At 38.0% G+C, this 20,266-nt stretch overlaps 2 protein-coding genes across 2 annotated transcripts; one reads left to right on the top strand and one right to left on the bottom strand.

Annotated features, from left to right (window-relative positions):
• Positions 1 to 2,792: 2,792 nt before the first annotated feature.
• On the bottom strand, positions 2,793 to 11,276 carry LOC139738107 (coiled-coil domain-containing protein 137-like). Its single transcript, XM_071648776.1, has 6 exons — positions 11,197 to 11,276; positions 9,299 to 9,462; positions 8,056 to 8,275; positions 6,164 to 6,246; positions 5,129 to 5,208; positions 2,793 to 3,582 (listed from the first exon to the last, which is right to left on the bottom strand). The coding sequence occupies exons 1-6, from the start codon at positions 11,274 to 11,276 to the stop codon at positions 3,319 to 3,321; spliced, it is 891 nt and encodes a 296-aa protein (XP_071504877.1). The 3' UTR covers positions 2,793 to 3,318.
• A 197-nt stretch (positions 11,277 to 11,473) lies between these two features.
• LOC139738106 (short-chain dehydrogenase/reductase family 42E member 1-like) lies at positions 11,474 to 19,981 on the top strand. Its single transcript, XM_071648774.1, has 11 exons — positions 11,474 to 11,526; positions 12,719 to 12,887; positions 13,181 to 13,276; positions 13,618 to 13,678; positions 14,758 to 14,873; positions 15,207 to 15,282; positions 16,250 to 16,332; positions 17,273 to 17,410; positions 18,361 to 18,490; positions 19,012 to 19,085; positions 19,763 to 19,981. Exons 1-11 carry the CDS (start codon positions 11,474 to 11,476, stop codon positions 19,979 to 19,981), a joined length of 1,215 nt encoding a protein of 404 aa, XP_071504875.1.
• The last annotated feature ends 285 nt before the right edge of the window (positions 19,982 to 20,266 follow it).

Below are 20,266 nucleotides of genomic sequence, written 5' to 3'. Positions count from 1 at the left end.
GAAAATACTACAGTACCACACTTCGTCACGCCACATATGGAAAACAAAATACAGAAAATATAAAGAGAATTCACAAAATGTCATACATGTATTTTATAATAGGTACAAATTGCCTTGACTTGCTGCTAACATGTTATGATGATGCTATTCCCGATGCTATTCCCCCTGCTTTCTGAAAGAGGAAAGTCGAGTGTTCTTTCATTATGCTAGAAAAGTCAAAATATGTTGAATACATCTATTCTTTACTACATTTTCAGTGCTTAACATCACAAACTGTAGTAGTCGCTACATCCAGGAATGGAGGAACAGAGTGTTCAAATTTCCCCCAAACTTTGCTGATGTGTTCTACTGATATTGCCGCATTCCGTCAATCTACTGTTAAACATGATACATGTATTTTAGCGGCAAGAAATTTTCGCAAAGTGCCTCTGGCATTCAGTGCATACAGTGTAGACAAGAGCCTTCACGTGCATTTTAATTTCGTGAATCTTGGCTCTCGTGAAATTCATGAAATCAAAATGCACTCAAACATTATTCGTTTTACTTGGTGTCATTCTCCTTTAACATCAATGCGGTATGATGGTCTAGGATACCACATGATCATGTTGATGTGCTTGTTCACACCAGCAACAGACACTGTAAAATGAGCGGCAGCAGTACTGGATCTCAAGGACCTAACTGCAGAAGATGTGTTCATAATGATGATAAAATCTGAGATTTAAACTCTGATCTATACGGTTGCTGTTTTTATTTGCAGCCCTATTGCAGTAGTCTGTAGCCATGGAGGCTAGCATTATGCATGATTTTAAAGAAAGATATTTGTAGCATCCCTTTTGCACACACATGTACTGTGGTACATGTGTACCATTTACTGTGACCATGAAACATTTTGCAAATTGCACTATTGTGAAAACAAATTACACAAGTGTTTTGAAGCGATTCAATCATGAAAAAAAAAATGCTCTCAAAACAAGCAAGATTTGATGGAATTACTCAGCAAGAAAAGTTATTTTTGCAAATAAGAGCTTCAAATCGCTCAAAGACGAGTGTATTCCCTGTGCCATTTCAAAATTATTTCTAACAGTCTGTGCATACTACATGTGAGTCGTGATGAAAGGTCAACATAATGGATACCGATTTCTAATATCCAAATGCTTGGTGTCAGGGGATGCAAATGGTGCAATGAGTTTTGATATGTATTCTGTGTGTCCTGGAGATGACTTCAAACTGTAGAGTGTTTGGGACCATGAAATGATTTTGTAGCAGGATTTTGTACAGTTATGGAAGAAAACACATTGTAACAGTCAAAACACAAATAAAGTCTTGTTTTGCAAACACTACAGGTCTTTGTGTACTTTTAAAATCTTTATTAAGTGTTAGATCCTTCCTTTACACTATTTTCTTCATTATTGGATGCCACAAATGTGATGTACATTTGTACATACAAGCTCATGAGTTCCTTACCATAAAAATCCAAGTACAGACAAGCCCTGTAATGAAGAGATACTCGAGACTGCAGCAATTTTCTTTCAACAAATTTTCACAAGGTGAAGTCCATAGGTTGCTATACACCCACACACATGTAGGACTACAGACGATCCCGATACATAACACTATACCCCACTTGGAGCTGACAGAGTCATCTAATCATGTATATTCTTACCTTTTTAGGGGGGGGGGGGGGGTGGGGAGGGCCGGGCAGAAGGAAGAGAAAGAATTTTTAAAGTTTTTTTTTTATTGACAAGCCTTCTATTGATTCCTTTAATCAATATTCAATGATTGGTTGAATCTTGTCAAAATTCTTCAAATGCAGTGTGTGTAGGCCTACTTATGTAGAGATCAGTGATACAGCTGAACAAACTACACACTATTCGTTACGAGGATTCTCAAATACAGTACTGTATATCCGAACCGGGTCTACCTTGTCACTCCATAAATCTCCACATCGTGGAGTCTTTAAAAGCAAAAAAGTGATAAACTTATTAAAGTCTTCATTAGCCAAGAAATCCCCTTTATTTGGATACAATGTATAAGCATCAATTGGCCATACATTTGTAATTTGCAGCAACCATGTTAAGAGAGGTTGCACTCCCTTTCATCAACAAGATGCAACCTCCTAATGGGTTCCACATGCTGTAGAAAGGGACCAATGTTTTTACTTGCACAGACACTCTCGCTTTTATTGTACATAATAGAGAAATGCACGATCTTGTCACTTCTGCCCCTCCATTGGCACATGACATGATTTGTATCCCAGTATAGCTTCCAAGGAGCTGCAATTGGGATTACTGCAACAAGTAACAAGTATACAATGACAACTTTTACCACATAAAAAGGGAGGATTAAGCATTTCAAGGGGAAACAGAGAAGTACATACATTATGCATGCATTGGCTGAGATGGATGTCCTCTAACAACAAAACATTCAAAACTTCATGGAAATTATAATAAGTACATTTGTATTGTGGTTTGTTGTTTTTTTGACAACAAATATTACCATGGTGGTTTCCTTACTGCTTCGTCTCTAGAAATATCTGACTTTATCCATTGATCTACAAGTACTGCACAGTCAACCTTGCTTAAGTTGACCTCTACACTTCAAATTGCCTAAGTTGAAGGTTTTTTCAAGCCCTCTTCTCTTTATATTCTCTTGATTTAACCCATTGAGGACGGGCTGATTTTGCTACAACACAGACTTCCCTCAGACAGTTGCCCGAGTATTCTAGGGACTTGTCCTCAACAGGTTAATCCCTCATTAGTTGAATTTTCTCCAAGTTGAAGTAACCATATTTCTTCAGTTCAAATAGATTTGACTTTATAGGCAAGGTTGACTGTATTCCTCATAAGGACAATAAGTGCGAACTGAAGAAAGATGGCATGAGCAAGCAATTACAAAGTTGGCATCCTCAAACATGTACATGTAACAAGAACAAAAGGAAGAAAACAAAATGTGAGTTTGACAGTGATATGTACAGGATTTTGTGATGAAATCTTGCATTCACTGCCACTGCCACTCAATTCTACATAGCCTGTTATTTGTTTAAATGTCATTTGGAAATGATGTAGTGTCAAACATACAATGAAGCCTCTCCTATGTGGATGTGGTGCTGCATCTAACATGACTACCACTGGGTCATCGTTCTACTGTACAGAGATAAATATCAAACAGTAATACAAATTCAAAGGCAACTTCCAATTTGTAAGCAAACAAAAATCACTCCCCCATCATCCCCGACTCCAGAAATATCATTCAAGAACTGAGGTTTCCCATTCTTAAGCAGTTTCAAAAGTTCAGTCACTCTGTTGCCCTTGCACAGCATTAGCTAGGGTCTCCGTCACCAAGTTGTGGCAACTCTATCCTCCTGGTGTTTTTCTGTTTCCTATATGCTTCAATCACAGCTTCTCTGGTCCGGTCAAATCTCATCTTCTCTGAGGACGACATGTCTTTCCTTCTTTTTATTTCCTTCGAGTTTGGGTTGGCCTTCCGTAACCTTGCCTTTCCTGACGTATTTGCTTTTTTCGAATGCTTTTGTGAAGGTCCAGGATTAATCAGTCCTTTGAGAAGCAACTCTCGTTGACCCGGCTGTATGTTTGTTGGAAGACAAAGCAAAACAAAACACACAAAGTAGAAGAGAAAATGAGATATCACATTTCTCCCACCGTATCTATTTCACGAGAACATTACAGTATAACTTTGCTGTAATGACTTCGGGCAAAATACATTTGCATACCAAATATATTAAATCTTATTGAAACAGGAAGATGTACTTAAACTGAATAAGCCAAAACACCCTTTTTTCACCTACCAGGTAAGTTCTCATACTGGCATATGCAAGAAAACTAGAACAAAAAGTATGTAAAGGAATTTCACTCTTCCCACAGGAAAGATCAGCCCTTATACAGTGCACTCCCGTTATAACAAATTGGGTTACAACACAATTCTTGTTACCACGAAGTAAAAATTCAGATCCTAAAATTATTACAGATATCTTCATGTACTTTACTGCTTGGCTGTAACAAAATTTTGATATAATGATAGAAAGATGCTAATCCCCCAAACTTCTTTGTAACAGGAGTTGCCTGTACTCAAACTGGGAGTGTACCTCTGACAATTATCATCCACGACAGCAGCAAAGCTAGTAAAAAAGTTTTATATCACAAGGAAATGAAAGAACATGTCAACTGATCAAGTGGGAAGAATTCACAGGCAGTCTACAAGGAGTTGTGAGAAGTGTTGTCAACCCTTGTCATCATATTTTTAAACAAAAAGGAGAAGTACACAGATATAAAAAGCATGACAACAGAAGCTGCCATTCATGAGGTAGGATTTCATCAGGGGTGTCACAAATGCAGGCTTTCAAGCAGGATAATGTAAAAAAGTATTATTATTTATTATTATTATTACTATTATTTATAGTGCGCTTTTCCCACAAGGCCCAAAGCGCACTATAGTAGAGTAGGAATAAAGTAGGAACAAAATCTCTAAAAAAAGTAGGAAAAAGTAGGACATAAGAGGGAAAAAGTAGGGCATTTAAAGAAAAAAAAAAGTAGGATTAAGTCAGGACATGTGCAGGCTTTTTGGAGTAGTTTTCATCGATACTCACCAGAACTCTTGATGTTACATGTAAATCTTAATTTGTACTCACAACCCTGCTGCCTCAGCCTCACTTTTGCTCCTGGGAGAGCCTGGTAATTTTGAGCGATGATGAGAGCTGGTTGAGCACTGTTCCAAGACCTAGGCTGCAATATCAGTGGGATCAATCACATCTGCACAGGAGCAAAAGCTGAGGCTGGCAGCAGTCTTGTGGTTGATTGGTGTGTGTTATCCCTCTTTCATGCTGAAGAGGCTCTCCCCACCTGTAAGAATCTGCAACTAGAGTCTACTCGTCATTTCTGAATATGAATTATTCCAAGTAGCCTTGCACATTTTTTTTTTTGCGGGGTTTTTCACCAAAAAAGTAGGAAAAAGTAGGAAAAAGCAGGATTTTGAGCAAAAAAGTAGGAAAAGTAGGGACAGCAGTAAAAAAGTAGGAAAAAGTAGGAAAAGTAGGGCCACTTGAAAGCCTGCAAATGTTCCCCCAGATAGAGTTTCTTTTCTTTTTACTTCTCTAAGACCTGTGAGTACTCACTTTTGCTGCATCTTGACTCTTCCTGGGGGCTTTTGTGAGAGTGGGAGGTTCCATAGCGACTTCTCCAAATTTGACAGTATCTGGATATAACAATCAATACAAATACAACAAGCAGAGTGAATAACATGCACCCTGGGAAGGTGAAGTTATGTATGTCTCATCAAACACTTTTTAAACACAGCTGCAAACAATAAAACATGATCATCAGAACAAATAATGCATGGCTTGTACTTCAATGCAAAGAAATGTCCTGTCCACTTTCTTCAACCATTCAATTTTCACTACAGTGTATCTTTGACTACTATGGCAATATGGACACGTAATCTGTTGAAAGTGACAATGCATGGCATTAAGAAATGTGTCATTGTTAAACGACATTTTGATGATCTGATTGCATTGATAATTGTTAAAAAAATAATAGTGAATATATATAAATATATATATATATATATATATATATATATATATATATATATATATATATATATATATATGTGTGTAAAGAATCTCATCAAGTTTTTGATACTGTTACATAGAGTTTTGAGTCACTGGGAATGCTAAGGCACTGGGCCTTCGTAACAAAGAAAGGGTGTGTGTGTTTCGTGTTTTCCTTCCTTTTTGGATCAGCCAAGTTTTGTACAAGAAATGCTGCAAAGAAATGCAGGACTGAATTGTTCAACCTATGAAAAGGAACCATTTTCACATCGATTTACTACAAGTGGTCACTTTTTATACAGCAAACTGAACATAGTTTCTCAGTGAGAAAGAGATTGCACAAGGGGTCACTGACTTATGTGGTCTATATTATTGATTGCATTCTGCATATTCTACATATAATGAAAATAAGAATCTCATAATGAAAATAAACACTGCTCAATGTCAGCAAAATAGATGCAGAGCAGGTATCACAAATATGACAAGATATCACAACACAGCTGAAATGTCTCATATCAGTTTGACATGGAAGGAAACAAAAGTGACCGCAACTTGATATGCAGTTACCTGTAAAAGAAAATGTATGGGCTTATTTCTTACCTTTCATCATTTCCTTTTCTATAGAATCCAGCATTTTGTCATTTTTCACAGCTTTTGCATACTCTTTCCTCTCTTCAAGTCTCCTGATAATTAGAAAGAGCAGTAATCAAAGGTCATTTGCATCTGCAACAGTAGTGATGTCAACACGATGCATGAGGAATATGATAAGGATGAGGAAAAACAAATATTGATTGCTTCATTGAACAATATTTATATGATATTGGATGGCCTTGAGATTAATACAAGGAAATATTGGACGAGCTATGCACAAATATTGGACGAGTCGAAGACGAGTCCAATATTTTGCTTAGCGAGTCCAATATTTCCTTGTATTAATCGAAAATAGGACATTCAATATCATCATTATTATCCTACAGAGGATTTTAGCAAAGAATGTTTTCACTTAGGCCTACCCTTTCTGTCTCCGACTCCGAGTGCTGTTCCTACTGTGTAGTGATCCTGACATGGGGTATGGTACATGTACCGGTACACTCTTCAGTGCAAGTTAATCCACTTCAGTCTCTGATAAAACAGTGCTCTATTGTCCAAGGTAGCCGTCATGTTACTGTTAGACCGATATCTAGCTAATTTAGACCAGAATTAGATGTATTTGTATCCGAGATCTGAGAAACAATTCACGTCACATCTACCGTAGATCGTGAAAGATCGAATTACTACTACCACAACTAGTCCTACTGTGCTGTATATAACGTACTTGTACACACGTACACGTACGTAAATGTACAGTAACTGTAATATGCATATCGCGCATGTAAATGCAAGCGCAGCGGCGGCGGCCGGCCGGCTACATTATATCGCGCGCGGGCTATCTAGCAGTGCAGTAACGCTGAGCATGCAGAGCTGCAGATCAATCGTCGCCTTGCGCCTGCATGCACAAAAAAAAAAAAAAAAAATGCAACTTGTTTTCATCAAACCTAAATTTAACTTCCTGTTATGAAAGTGATATTTTGAAAAATTGTGTAAAAAACAATTTCAACTAATTGATGTATGAAATTTGTTTGTATAAACACAGAATTTTAGAAGAAACGATATTCTAGTTAATTCATGATTGACCAATCACAGACGTTTTTACTTCATATTTCAGGTCATCTCGTATATATCTCAACCAATCACGGTGCAGTTTATAAAAAACTTTGGGGAATCCCCTCTTGCCCTCCAATATTTTAAATATTGGTCGCCTCGGCCAAAATTATTGGTCGAGTACAACAAACCTTCTATGTGGGTCGGAGGTTATGAGGTGCGTCAACAAAATAACACTTGTATTTGGGCTCTAAAAATCCTCTGTATGGATAATAATTGTTAATATCCACCAATGAACATACCCTACAGTAATTCTTAGAACCTATCCAGTTGTTTGTTTGTTTTTTATGGAAATACAATATATTATATAAACCAACTATTGGGAGAAAGAGACTACTCATGCATGTATGTCTCATGTACCCAGCAAATGACTGGAATGCAAACAATTTGAGGAGTACTTTCCAATTCCAGTGTATGCTTTCCAGTGCATGATGTATGACATTAAAAAGATAGGCCTCATAGAAATAATTCATCACTTTTTTTCCCTTTTTTTAAATCACTAGAGTTATACCACCTACATCTAAAGATTAACTTCCAATTTAGTAATCGGGGAATAGGCCTTATAGAAATAAATTATCTTTTTTTTTTTCTATTTTTTGTTAAATCACAAGAGTTGTACCACCTACATCTAAAGATTAACTTCCAATTTAGTAATCGGGAATATGAAGTCTATACACCTACCAATACCAGTACATGTGGTTTCCTTTTGGATGTGGATATGAAATATTCTCAGAAACATTTTTTTTTACAAATCTTTCTTCATTAAAAAGGTGAGTGCACAGCAAACTAACATTTTCTTGGCTTCCTCTGCACTCTTCTTGAGTCTCTTCAGCTTCCGCTCCTTCTCCTTGGTGAGTTTCTTGGGGGCGGGCTCCTTGTCCCCACCACTTTTGACAATCTCCATCTTCTCTTTGGCGATAATGTTGCCAGCCAGCCGGTCAACTCGGCCAAGGAATTGTTCATCAGATTCCCACGGCCGCCGCTTAAACTTCTCATTCTTGCTCTTCTTTTCTGCACAATGTGAACAGCATTTTTGAAATGTCACCAACCTGTATTTTACGTTTGATTTAAGTCTATCTTGCTGTGTTTGGCACAAGTATCCCAATTCTCAGTTCCTCTGAATTGAATAAAAAGAATCTTTCAGGCTGTGTGAGAATGCAATGATCTTTAAACACAGCCATGAAGGAAATACTTTTGTCATACAATTGTATTTTAAACAATTCACATGAAATCACCATAATCTATAAGACAACTGAAATACCTGATGGAAAATCCACACACCAGGATTGCCGCAAGTCAAACACGGAATATCAAACCCACTGAAGACGAGCTGATTTTGCTTTAACACACATTTCCCATAGACACCTGCCAAAGTACACTCGGGACTAGTCTTCATTTGGTTAAGAAAAGTTCCATTAGAATTAATCCCAAACATCAAATACAGTGTACATCAGGTTTCATACTGCCATGACTAATGAAATAATATTGCATAAGTGCAATATTAACACACTTCGTACATTAACAATATATTCTTATTAATAAGCTGATTAGAAACTCCTATCAAGACATTCTTCTTGAGGCTCGTATGAGGACATCCTTCAGTATGAACATTACCGCACACATCACACTGCTGAAATTGTGTAGCCTTAGCCTATATCAAATTCATTGATCTTTGGTTTATGACAGGTGCTTGCTGGCTATCACATAGACATATTTCAGGCAAGGGTGACTTCTCTGTTTGATTTATTGCTACTTCCCCATGTTTGGACGTACTACAGAAAGTGTATACAGGCATACTGGGTACACCACTTAACATCTGACTCTCTAGATTGAATTTACACTGTTGACCTCAGTTGACTGCAATGAAGGTGGTGCTATCATTAATAGAGTGTATGAATTCATACACGTGTATCTGCATTTTGAGAGTCGTTGCACTAAAAGAATCCTGGCTGTCTATATCACAGAGATATCTGCCAATCAAGCAGTGATTGCCAAGAAGCAAATGACAATAAAGGATACATCACAAAATGTTACCTGATATATCTTCTTCTGCATCTTCATCCTTCCTGCGTTTTCCCTTAGGTGGCTTCGCTTGATTTTTGCTCCATGCTATTGAATCCATAAGGTCTAAGAAACCCTTCGGGGGCTTCTGTTCAAAGTCATCTTTCTTTGGTGCCTTGTTGAAGACATTTCCTTGCCTGAGAAAAAAGGGAAAAAAAAGTAAGAATAGGGCATGAATGAAAAACATTTTCCCACAATGCAGAAAAGAAGTGATCAGCTGTCAAGTACAGATATAATGACTGCAGAGCTACCAAGTCTCACGCATTCTGCGTGAGACTCAAGCATTTAGGGGCCTTCTCACGATCTCACGCATGGCACCTATTTTTCTCATGCATCGGGCGAAGTCTGCAACTTGGGCCTATAATAATGAGCATTGCTCAAAATATTAAAGTGATAGTTACATTTGAAGGTATATTTTCCTTTTGTCTTTCAAAATAAGTAAAAATAGTCACTTAAGTATGCACCTGATCGCACCATTAAGAGCTAAAAATTGAAAACGCTCCCTACCGTGGGAGGCCACAGGGGAGAAAACCCCTCCCACACCCTCGCTCGTGCAAACATTCGCGGGCTGAGATGCCGAGTCGTGTTAAGATCTCACTCATAATTTTTTTTTGAACTTGGCATCCCTGTAATTGTGTAGTTTTACATTTCAATTGAAGAATATTTGTATGATTATTTATGTAGACTTCATTATTGCAAAATGAGTGTTAAAAAATTATGCAATTCAGGTCGGGAAACCCACTCACAAGGGGGGCCCCTCCTTATAAGTAACCCGTCCCCCTTATAAGTAACCCCGTCCCCCTTATAAGTAACCCCCAGGGCACCCCTTATAAGGAGTCTCCACGCTTTTTTGCAATGCAACGCGAAAATGAAAGGACTGCGGCAATTCACTTGATTATGTCCATAAAGCTTCACAAGTTTCCTAGTTACTCACGAGATTTGAGCAAAATCGGTTCGAGGCATCATATCTAAAATCATGGATTTAAATGCGATGTCAAACGACCCATGCGAATGCTGAAATGCGAGCGATTACTGGCGCGAGTGTCGCCAGGCGCGGCGGCGCGGCAATGCTTGAGTGCAGACGTGGCGACTGAGTACGGAGACTTTCGTACTCAGTCGCCACGTCTGCACTCAAGCATTGCCGCGCCGCCGCGCCTGGCGACACTCACGCCAGTAATCACTCGCAGCGCCTGGCGACACTCACGCCAGTAATCGCTCGCATTTCAGCATTCGCATGGGTCATTTGACATCGCATTTAAATCCATGATTTTAGATATGATGCCTCGAACCGATTTTGCTCAAATTTCGTGAGTAACTAGGAAACTTGTGAAGCTTTATGGACATAATCAAGCGAATTGCCGCAGTCCTTTCATTTTCGCGTTGCATTGCAAAAAAGCGTGGAGACTCCTTATAAGGGGTGCCCCGGGGGTTACTTATAAGGGGGACGGGGTTACTTATAAGGGGGACGGGTTACTTATAAGGAGGGGCCCCCCCTTGGTGAGTGGGTTTCCCGAACTGAATTCAGCCTTCTCCATGGCTGCAAATAAATTTTATTCAATAAACCATTACCATTACCATTACACCCTAGGGCAATCTTCTTCTTTTGTTTGTAGCACATCCCTACATCTTTTCAAGAAAGTTTAGAATCTCTCCAGATCATGCAGCCGTGATACTCAGTGATAGTGTGGAGAGGAGTGTGGCTAACCCGCTAGAACCCTTACACACCACTGTACATTACATGACTATCGACGCGTGGGACCACGGCGTTACTCGGTTACTGTTCTCCTTCCTCACTTCACTCAATTTAATACTCGACATTTCTGCTCGACCAATTAAAGATAACAAAAACGAAATATTACGTAAGTGCATACCGAATCAACAATGCCTTCCTCTGACCAGTACAGTAAGGGTCTACAGCTTTGAATTTCTTATACCGACTCTTCCTGCCCATTTTGTAGGACACCTCACAAACGCTTGCTGCACTTTCTTACACGCAGCGCGTGGTTCAAGTGTACGTGTGTACTCGTCGGCGATATGAACCCATGTATACAAGCTAGGCAATTTGCTCTTGGTCCATATGCGCGTATAGGAAAGGAAGAAACTCGACGAGAAGATCGATCGACAACTTCTTATTTCTTTCTAATGAAAATGACGACCTCCGCAAATGCACGCCACAAACACCGAGCAGGGGCTGTTATTAGGTGAAGTAGTGAAGAGCAAAGATATGAACATGTACTAGTATTAATTAACTAGTAGATTCCCCGTAGATCAGTGTTCAGCTTTGGGGCGCAGTCGCAGTCCCACATGCTTTAAAATATGTTTGTTAGATTAAGTTTCAGTAATTTATTTACACAGTAAATTTAATGGTGCTGGTGGTGGGCCTACTGTATCCAGTGGAGGCCTAGGCTAGGGCCAATTTAGATAAATTATGCTCCTGAGAGTCCATTGAAAGTTAAAATGTAAGACTAAGCAGCAGCCAATTACTCGAAAGTTAATGACTGTTCTGAAGTTGGGAACAAAGTCCTTGGGACCAGCAGTTTTCTTTAATTGTATAAATTCCAAGTCGAAATGTTGTTTGTATTGACTATTGTAGCCAAATGATATGAAGCAAAGCAGGTGGCTACGGGGATATATATATACACATGATCCTTAAAACTAGCCTTTGCTAATTGGCATTTCTTCACCAATCGTGGAAAACATTACAGCGCACTCCCGTAATCAACAAACATGGTAATAGTTATAACGAAAAGCTTGTTACAATATGGTAAAAATTTGTGTAACAAAGGATCATTATGCACATTGTAACAAGCTTTTCGTTAAAATAATAATGAATATAACCATGTTCGTTATAACGGGAGTGTGATGCTTTCCATGATTGGTGAAGTATACATGTCACAGGCTAGATGTAGTAAACGGCACATCACTCAACTCTTTCAAATCTAACTTGGAGAAAGCGTGGAAGACAAAAAAGGACAAATATAACCCTGTGAGCAGCAATTTTCATGCCCATGTTCTCAATAAACCACACAGCACAGAAAACATAAGTTTGAATAGTCACTGCATCCAGCCCAGATGATGGAGGAGTAGAGGAGCAAATAAGTTCTGTATAACTTTAATGCCCACAACCAGGTATGTTAACCGGGGGCCCGTTGTATAAAAGTTACGATTATGGTAACTTTGCCATCCATTGGTAACTACCATGGCAACAATACTTGACAGCCAATCAAAATCAAGAATTTCATGGAAGTTACCATTGAATGGCAAAGTTACCATAATAGTAACTTTTATGCAACGGGCCCCAGGTACAAATGTATGTAGATTTCGACAATCGTAGTAACAGCCAGACATATCACACTTGATCTACTTTGTTACCCTGTCTTGCGCCCTCTGCAGGTCCCTGAAGGTAGAATCATTTCGGGGTCGTCGGGTCCTTGTGACAGGTGGCACTGGCTTTGTTGGAATTCACCTGGGCAGAGCTCTTCATATGTTGGGTGCAAAGGTGACGTTGTTTGACAAGGGGGCTCCGCTTGAGGACTACGATCCAGAAATCAAAGTTGTTCAGGTATAACTGTGAAACAAAGATATGGTAAATTTTCCAAATATAACAGTCTTTCCATAAAACTAAACATAAAGCATCTCCATTGAATTTTTATAGCCCCCCCCCCCCCCACCCCCGACTGTGGGATGAAAGTTTGTGAATGATATTGTTGTATGCATTATGATGTACATTTCTATGACAATTTGAAATAACAGAAACTGAACGGCATGATTCTGTGATGAAATGACATAACATACAAGTTTGTACACATTGTAATGAAACTGTTGGTGTCATATTTTACAATGCTGTATGTGCAGGGGGACATCCGAGACAGAGAAGTTATAGAGGAGCTGTGTAAAGGTGTGGACTGTGTCTTTCACATTGCTTCATACGGCATGTCAGGCAGGGAGATGGTGAGTCTCCTGATGTCAATGATGATGATGATGATGATGATGATGATGATGATGATGATGATGATGATGATGATGATGATTGTGATAAAATGATGATAATTGCTTGTTTACGATACTAATCATAAGAATAACAGCAACAAAAGTTATAAGTCTTTATTCAGAGAAATTGACATGGACTTACCCAACTTGTATGATTTTAAACTTCTGCTTAACATTTTTTTTTTTTTGATTGTCAGTCAGGAAAGCTTTGAGATATTTTCTTTTTTGAATTTTATTACCTGCATAATTTCCAATTTTATCACCCACATAAGACTGAATTAAGTTCTTTGTATTTCTTTCAGCTTAGGGGATCAGACTTCATAGAAAGTGTGAATGTGGGAGGAACTGAGAATGTAATCGAAGGTAAGATTTTAAAGATCTCAAAAATTCTAAATACACTGTGACAGTTTTTCCCTGTCGGTCTGAGGGTATGAAGTGTTGGCTAAATCAATAATACTACATTGGAAAAGAACAACAACAACAACAACAACAACAACAGCAACAAACCACACACACACACAAAAAGAAAAGATGAGTAGGGACTGTGCTCTGAAAAGGCATGAAATTTATGGACACTGATTGCTAGAAAATAGCGAAATTTGATAGTCTCACTGTGTTGTCAGAGTGTAGAAGGTCTCAATTTTGTTCATTATGTAGTAACATCTCTGAGTTTGAACATCATTCCTTCAGAGACGTGATTTTCATATTATTGTAAAAAAATTGTTTATGTCAAACCATGTTAGCTATTTGCTATTCACTTGGATACATGTAAAGTAAAAATCTCAATCTTGCCCTGCACCTGTTGATCTATCCGATGCATTAAGGATCACCTTACTTCACCTCTTGTACCTTTTATAAACTGAATTTATATCATGCCTATAAGATTTTCTTTTTTTTTTTTAGTAGTTTCATAATGGACAGATGGGGCAATGATACCTCAAACTTTATCAGAGATGGAGGATTTGCTGTGCTCTCATTGCCATTCTAAAAAAATCTATTTAAAACTTACGTTTTTGTGCACATGAAGCAGATCATTGTAGATACAATGCAAGTTTTGTCATGGTTTCATGACTTGAGATGATGTTTTTGAAGTATACATGTGGATGGGAGTCCTTGTCAAGTAATTAAATGAACTGTAAATACAAAAATCAGAATGGTCTCATTATTTATCCTTTTCCAAAATAGACCGTACTTTGAGTTTTGCTTGAAGTATTGCTTATATTTCTGTACTTTTGCTTAAAATTAAAAAAATTCTTTTATTTGTTAAATTCTGTCAAAAACCTTTGTTGGGGGTGGGGGAGGGAGGGGTTGGCTAATTTCTTATTTTAACACTAATGCCCGTGTGGACAATGTTAGAAAGTTATAGTGTATTTCATCCTTTACTTTTACACTTCTTCTCATTTTTCTTTTCTACATTTTGTTGCATTTGTGCAATTCATCAGCCTGTGTCAAGTGCAATGTACCCAGGCTGGTGTACACGAGTACGCACAATGTGGTCTTTGCAGGGCAGGATATAGAAAGTGGAGATGAAACACTTCCGCTTCTTCCCCTATCAGCTGTGAGTATTGAGAGATATATCTCTTCTCAATAAAATTTTGCTGAGCATATTCAGTAATATACAGTGTATGTCTTGGAAGGCATTCAAAGTCCTTTGTTTGTTTGTTTGTTTGTTTGTTAGTTTGTTGTATTTGACCTTATTAACTAAAAACTGGAATTGATGAAGTTCTGCAATAATGCAGTGGTTCTTCTGTTCACATTCCCACTCTGTAAAATATTTCGCGATTACAGTTCCCAAAATTATAAGCAAAGTATGTGTTGTAAGATGTGTTTTGGTTTCAGCAATATGACATTGTATGAATATTCTTTTCTCTCTGTTATTCATCTTTTCCAGCATAAGGATGATTACTCAAGAACCAAGTCCATGGCAGAGCAACTGGCACTTAAATCGCATGGAAGGGAAACAAGCAGTGAGTTAAAAAATCATGAATTATTTAAGTAAGTCTTCGCTTGAAAACCCTTCGTGAGCTATGATATCCTGCCAGATCAAGATTATAATGCAATGTAGTTTCGGTAATGATTGTTGGGAAAATGTGCTGACCACAAATATGGTGTGAAAGAAAGCAATACCAAGGAGCAAATCATAAGCAATAGATAAAGTGCACAAGGTCCATGGGTCAATATTTTGTATACATGTACTTTTCTATTTTCCTCTCTATGTCTGCATGTACTGTGTTAAGTTTGGTATAAATCGTCAAATCTTAACTCATTTGTAGTGTGTGCTTACATATCCTTGTAATTTCTTGTCTGAAGTTTCGTTTCTGTTCAATATTTGGCCACCAAGTGAATGGAAATTTGCAGTGTATATTTCTTAAATTTTGCTTTCTTGGCACCTTGTATGTAAAAAAGTGCATATTTCAACCTTTATTCACAATGCATTTCTTTTCTTGTTTTTCCCATTTGGCTGTGTCCTCATAATTTCATTTTTGTGGTGTAATCCTGCAAGCCAACAGTTTGTATCTGAAATTTTACTCCTACTACCTCCTCAAACATTCCTATCAACCCACCAAACCTGTCTCAGAGTTCTGCCTGATCTAGCCAGAATTAGTTTCTGCAGAATGAATAACAGTTACAAAGTGCAGATATAGATAACGGGCAGCAGAAATTGCACTCCACTGGAAAATTGAGGCAAGCAACAATGCTGAATAGAAGTGAGTCGGCCAATTATAGCATTACATCTACATTTGATAGCAGCAGTTACTTAGCGTTCAGAAAGTCTAAATACAACCATTGTTGTTGTAAGGCACTTTTTACCACCCCCCCCCCCCCAACTGTATAGCTGAGACATGCTGTTTTTTAGGGTAATGCCAATAGGAACTATAACTGTGAGAAACTAGAAATTGATAACATATGGTTACCAAAATGTACTTTCTGCAGATGGTAGCAAGCTGCATGTGTGTGTGATCAGACCAGTGGCCATCTATGGAGCGGGAGAACAGAGGCACTTTCCTCGGATAGTGGTAAGAATGGAATTGATGAGAAGATTAACTCTTTCTGTGCCAGAGGCTTGGAGAGTGTGTGAAATGCTGTGAGGAATTCTGTGTCATTCTGCACTCAAAGCACACAAAGAGTTAACTGTGACCTGAGAGTTTGTGTTTGTTTGTTTGTTTGTTTGTTTGTTTTTGTACATGGATATGTAAAAGATAACATCGAATTTATTTGAATTTTATGCTGTTTCTGGAATTGAAGAGATTAAAGGGAATTGAGAAGATTATGAGGTTTTTTTTTTGTTTTTTTTTTTTGTCTCATCACCGAGAAAAAACTGTTCGGCACTTACACGACCAATATTTTACTGACAGAGCCCTTTGTTGCCATGAATAGTTATGCATATTATATTGCATTGGTAAAATAGAACAGATGAAATAGGAAAAGATAACCAGTGATAACAATGACTGATATACGGACATTGCTGTTATCTTAATTCATCGTAACAAGCATAAAGTGGAAGTGTGGTCATTGAAATGAAAGAACATAGTCATTATTGTGATTGTCATGAGTTGGTGCACATGGCAAGTGAGAATAATGTGAGATTTCTGTTTTGATGTCAGTTGGTTAAAGATTATGGGTTTTTTTTGTGATTTAGCTTTGTGAGAAAAGATATGGAAAGTAATATTTGATCTTTGAAATGAAAACAAAAATACAACATAATAATAATCAGGATTGCTAAATGATTATTGTATCATTTTGGCTTCAGTAAATGGAACTAATGTGTGACCTTAGAAAGGAAGCAAGAACGTGATGATATTTACGATGATTTAGACTTCTCGTAGTAAGGAAGAAAATTGAATATTTAATGTGTTTTTAAAAATATCAAAAAAGCATGCGAATTATTGTGAAATGTCAGATGTTACCTGACAAGAATGGGAATTGGAAATAATTCATGATCCCTGAAACCAACAGAAAAACATGGAGCAAGGTCTGGTGTGTGTGAAGATCGGCGGACCTCAAATCCTGGTTCCTTGGGTGCATGTCGACAACCTCGTCAATGGTCACATTCTGGCGGCTGAGGGGCTCTCACCTCACAGGGATCACGTAGCGGTGAGTGGATGGATCAGGACAACACACTAAATTTGAATCGGTTGTAATGTGTGTGTGTGTGTGTGTGGGGGGGGGGGGGGGGGGGCTGTCTTCCTGTCCCTTATTGTAAGTTCAGTATCAGGGGGTAAACCCATACGTGTACCAGCCTGGAGTCTAGGAGTTAAATCATTTCAATGTTAATGCTTAAAAAGGTTTGAAATGTTTTCTATGAGTTAGAATCATTTCTTTTATTCTGATTGTTTCCTTGTTTTTGATATGTATTATTATTATTTTTTTTTTGCAAGAGTGTGGATTCCCTCCCCCATTTTTGCCTTTGATAGTTTATGAGACAAATTAAAAACCTCATTTTGATTTGTCACTGAAGTAAGCTACATCAGTGTAGGTAAATATAAGTATGTTGAAGTTATCACATATGTTTATCAAATTGATACCTTTTTTTTTTAGGATCATTCAATCTGATATCATACAAGCCAAAGAACTAGACAGAATGTTGCCTCTACAGAAGCGTGTTATCTGTGGGAGTCCAGATAGTCCCAGAAACCACATATCTGTGGTGTAGTGCTGTGTCTGTTTGTGACAATGTTTATTGTTCAGTTTTCATAGAGTAGAATAAAGACTCATTTTGTATGAATCCCTCTTTCAACATATATAATTGTTTATAGATTTTTCAGATTTATTGAGAGCTTCTAAATCATGGAAAATCAAAATGATTCTCAAATTAGCAGCACATTAGTTAATATTTCCCTTTTTGGTTTGCTTTTTTTTCTTTACTTTGTTTGTTTTTAGATTTAATGAATTTTTAAAAAGCAGTGCCATCTTGTCTTTGTTGAATATAGAATACACAGGGAAACTCAGCATTGCCATTTTGATGAAGATATGAGATAATGATTTTGGCAGCAATATCACCCCCACGACGGGATCAATTAAACCAACTTGTCTCTTGCTTGCAGGGAGGAGAGGTGTACTTCATAGCAGACAAGGAGCCTGTAAACCAGTTTGAATTCTTACGGCCGCTCATCACCGGACTGGGCTACACATATCCCTACTTCAGTGTGCCTGTCTGGTTTATGTACATATTTGGTGAGTTTTACTGTGACGGAGAAAGTTGAAGGGTGGCACTAATGCAACAATATAGAGTCCGAGCAAAATTAGTTTCTTCATTTGCGATGTTTGTAGTGCATTTTATATTTTTGATTTATGGTATATTGGGACTTGTTGAATGGCAATTAACAGCAATATGTTTACTAATAATTGTTTTGTGGATAGTTTTTAAATAGTTTTTAATATATCATTGATGTGTTATTTTGTACCACTGTAACATACAATGGTGCATATTGCAGTGACATACTATTACTATGAATATGTCGTCAGATTTCAGTAACATCTGAACTGAAAAGTACAAAGGTCTTATCATTCAGAAGTAAACAAGAATAAATTATGGGGGGAAATAATGATTGCGTGGAGTTGCTTGAAAGTGATAAAATAAAAGTGTGAAAATGGAGTTGTTGAATTTTATCGAAACTTTGTCGCTACATAATAGTAAACTCTTGGGTGGGAATATTGTCCAAAGAGTTTCACTCCCCACTTTTCTTTTTGAACAGCTTTGGTCAGTGAATGGCTGCATGCCTTCCTCAAGCCAGTCATCAATTTCCAGCCCCTGATGACCAGGACAGAGGTGAGTGATTTGCTGTATTGACCCAAGGGTCAGACCCTGAAGGGAAAGTCCTTGATATTTGAATTTCTGTTGGCCAATCTCACTATTTGTTTTTATTAAATGCAGTGAAACAAAAGCAGTGAATGATGACGTAAAAGAAAAGACTGAAGCAGAACGAATATGAGATACATGTATGGTATAAAGGAGAACCTCATTATAATGAGGGCCTATGATCATGACAATTACCTCATTATATTAGGGTTCTCACTATGTCAGGGGTCAAAAACAAAGAAATGTAAAGAGTTGGACCTGCAAACTCAGCTTGTTATAACAGGGTTTTGTTATATCTGACTTCTTTATGATGTGGTTCCACTGTACTAGGAAAAGGGACATTGAGACAAATCTGAATGCATATATCATCTGCAGATTCTTTAGGGACTTCATTTTCAGAATATTGCTTTATTTCAATTTTCCATTTGGGGAAAACAAAATCTGTATCTGTACTGAGAACATGAGATGAAGACCTTCACACTTGTCCCAAATGGACCAACTATGTTCCTACCAATGGAAAATGTCAGTTTTGTGGATGAAACAATACATTCTCTAATCAGAGGCATGCTTTCTGCAGATTGATCTAGCTTTATTTGTTTTCCTCAACCACCCTTCACCTTTCACCCTTCACCCTTCCTGTCCTCCAGCTCTTCCAGGTTGCCGTCATGCACTACTTCAAGATCGACAAAGCGCGGGACCAGCTGGGCTACGAGCCGGTAGACCGCGACGTCTTGGACATGGTCCAGTACTTTGTGGAGCGCGGGCATCGGAAGAAGCCGTCGTCGCTCGGGGTGTGGATACTGAGCTTCCTCGTTGCCATGGCATTTGTGATGCTGTTGATGTCGCTTCTACCAACTGTTGGATGATGAGGGTATACTCTGGCCGTGAACCTGTTGCCTGGAGAAGTTTTCCCCGACATTCTTTTTTTCCTCAAATGTCATCAGTCGTTCAAAAATTCTGCATTCTACAGATGTGGGCATGACTTACTTTTAATTTTGATCAATCCAAACTTTCATGTTGCATAACTCAGTTGATTTCACTCTGTCTTGCTTTGACAAAATACAGATTGTCAATACAACAACCTTGATGAATATAGATGTCAATTATTGCATGTCGATGTGATTTTTATTGAAAATCTTTAAAATGTCAGG

Source organism: Diadema antillarum, unplaced genomic scaffold, assembly GCF_040938485.1.
Source record: "Diadema antillarum isolate AM-2024a unplaced genomic scaffold, OU_Dant_1.0 seq00000720_RagTag, whole genome shotgun sequence".
Taxonomy (NCBI): Eukaryota; Metazoa; Echinodermata; class Echinoidea; order Diadematoida; family Diadematidae; genus Diadema; species Diadema antillarum.
The sequence above is the reverse complement of the archived record's forward strand: the minus strand, read 5'-3'. Positions and strand labels throughout refer to the sequence as shown.

Coding starts and splice junctions, on each gene's coding strand:
- LOC139738106 (XM_071648774.1), top strand. CDS start 11,474: ATGACGACCTCCGCAAATGCACGCCACAAACACCGAGCAGGGGCTGTT. Junction 14,874..15,206: donor CGCTTCTTCCCCTATCAGCT/GTGAGTATTGAG, acceptor CATCTTTTCCAG/CATAAGGATGATTACTCAAG. Junction 17,411..18,360: donor CTCACAGGGATCACGTAGCG/GTGAGTGGATGG, acceptor TCTTGCTTGCAG/GGAGGAGAGGTGTACTTCAT.
- LOC139738107 (XM_071648776.1), bottom strand. CDS start 11,276: ATGGGCAGGAAGAGTCGGTATAAGAAATTCAAAGCTGTAGACCCTTAC. Junction 6,247..8,055: donor GCAGAGGAAGCCAAGAAAAT/GTTAGTTTGCTG, acceptor TCTAATTATCAG/GAGACTTGAAGAGAGGAAAG. Junction 3,583..5,128: donor AGAGTCAAGATGCAGCAAAA/GTGAGTACTCAC, acceptor ACAAACATACAG/CCGGGTCAACGAGAGTTGCT.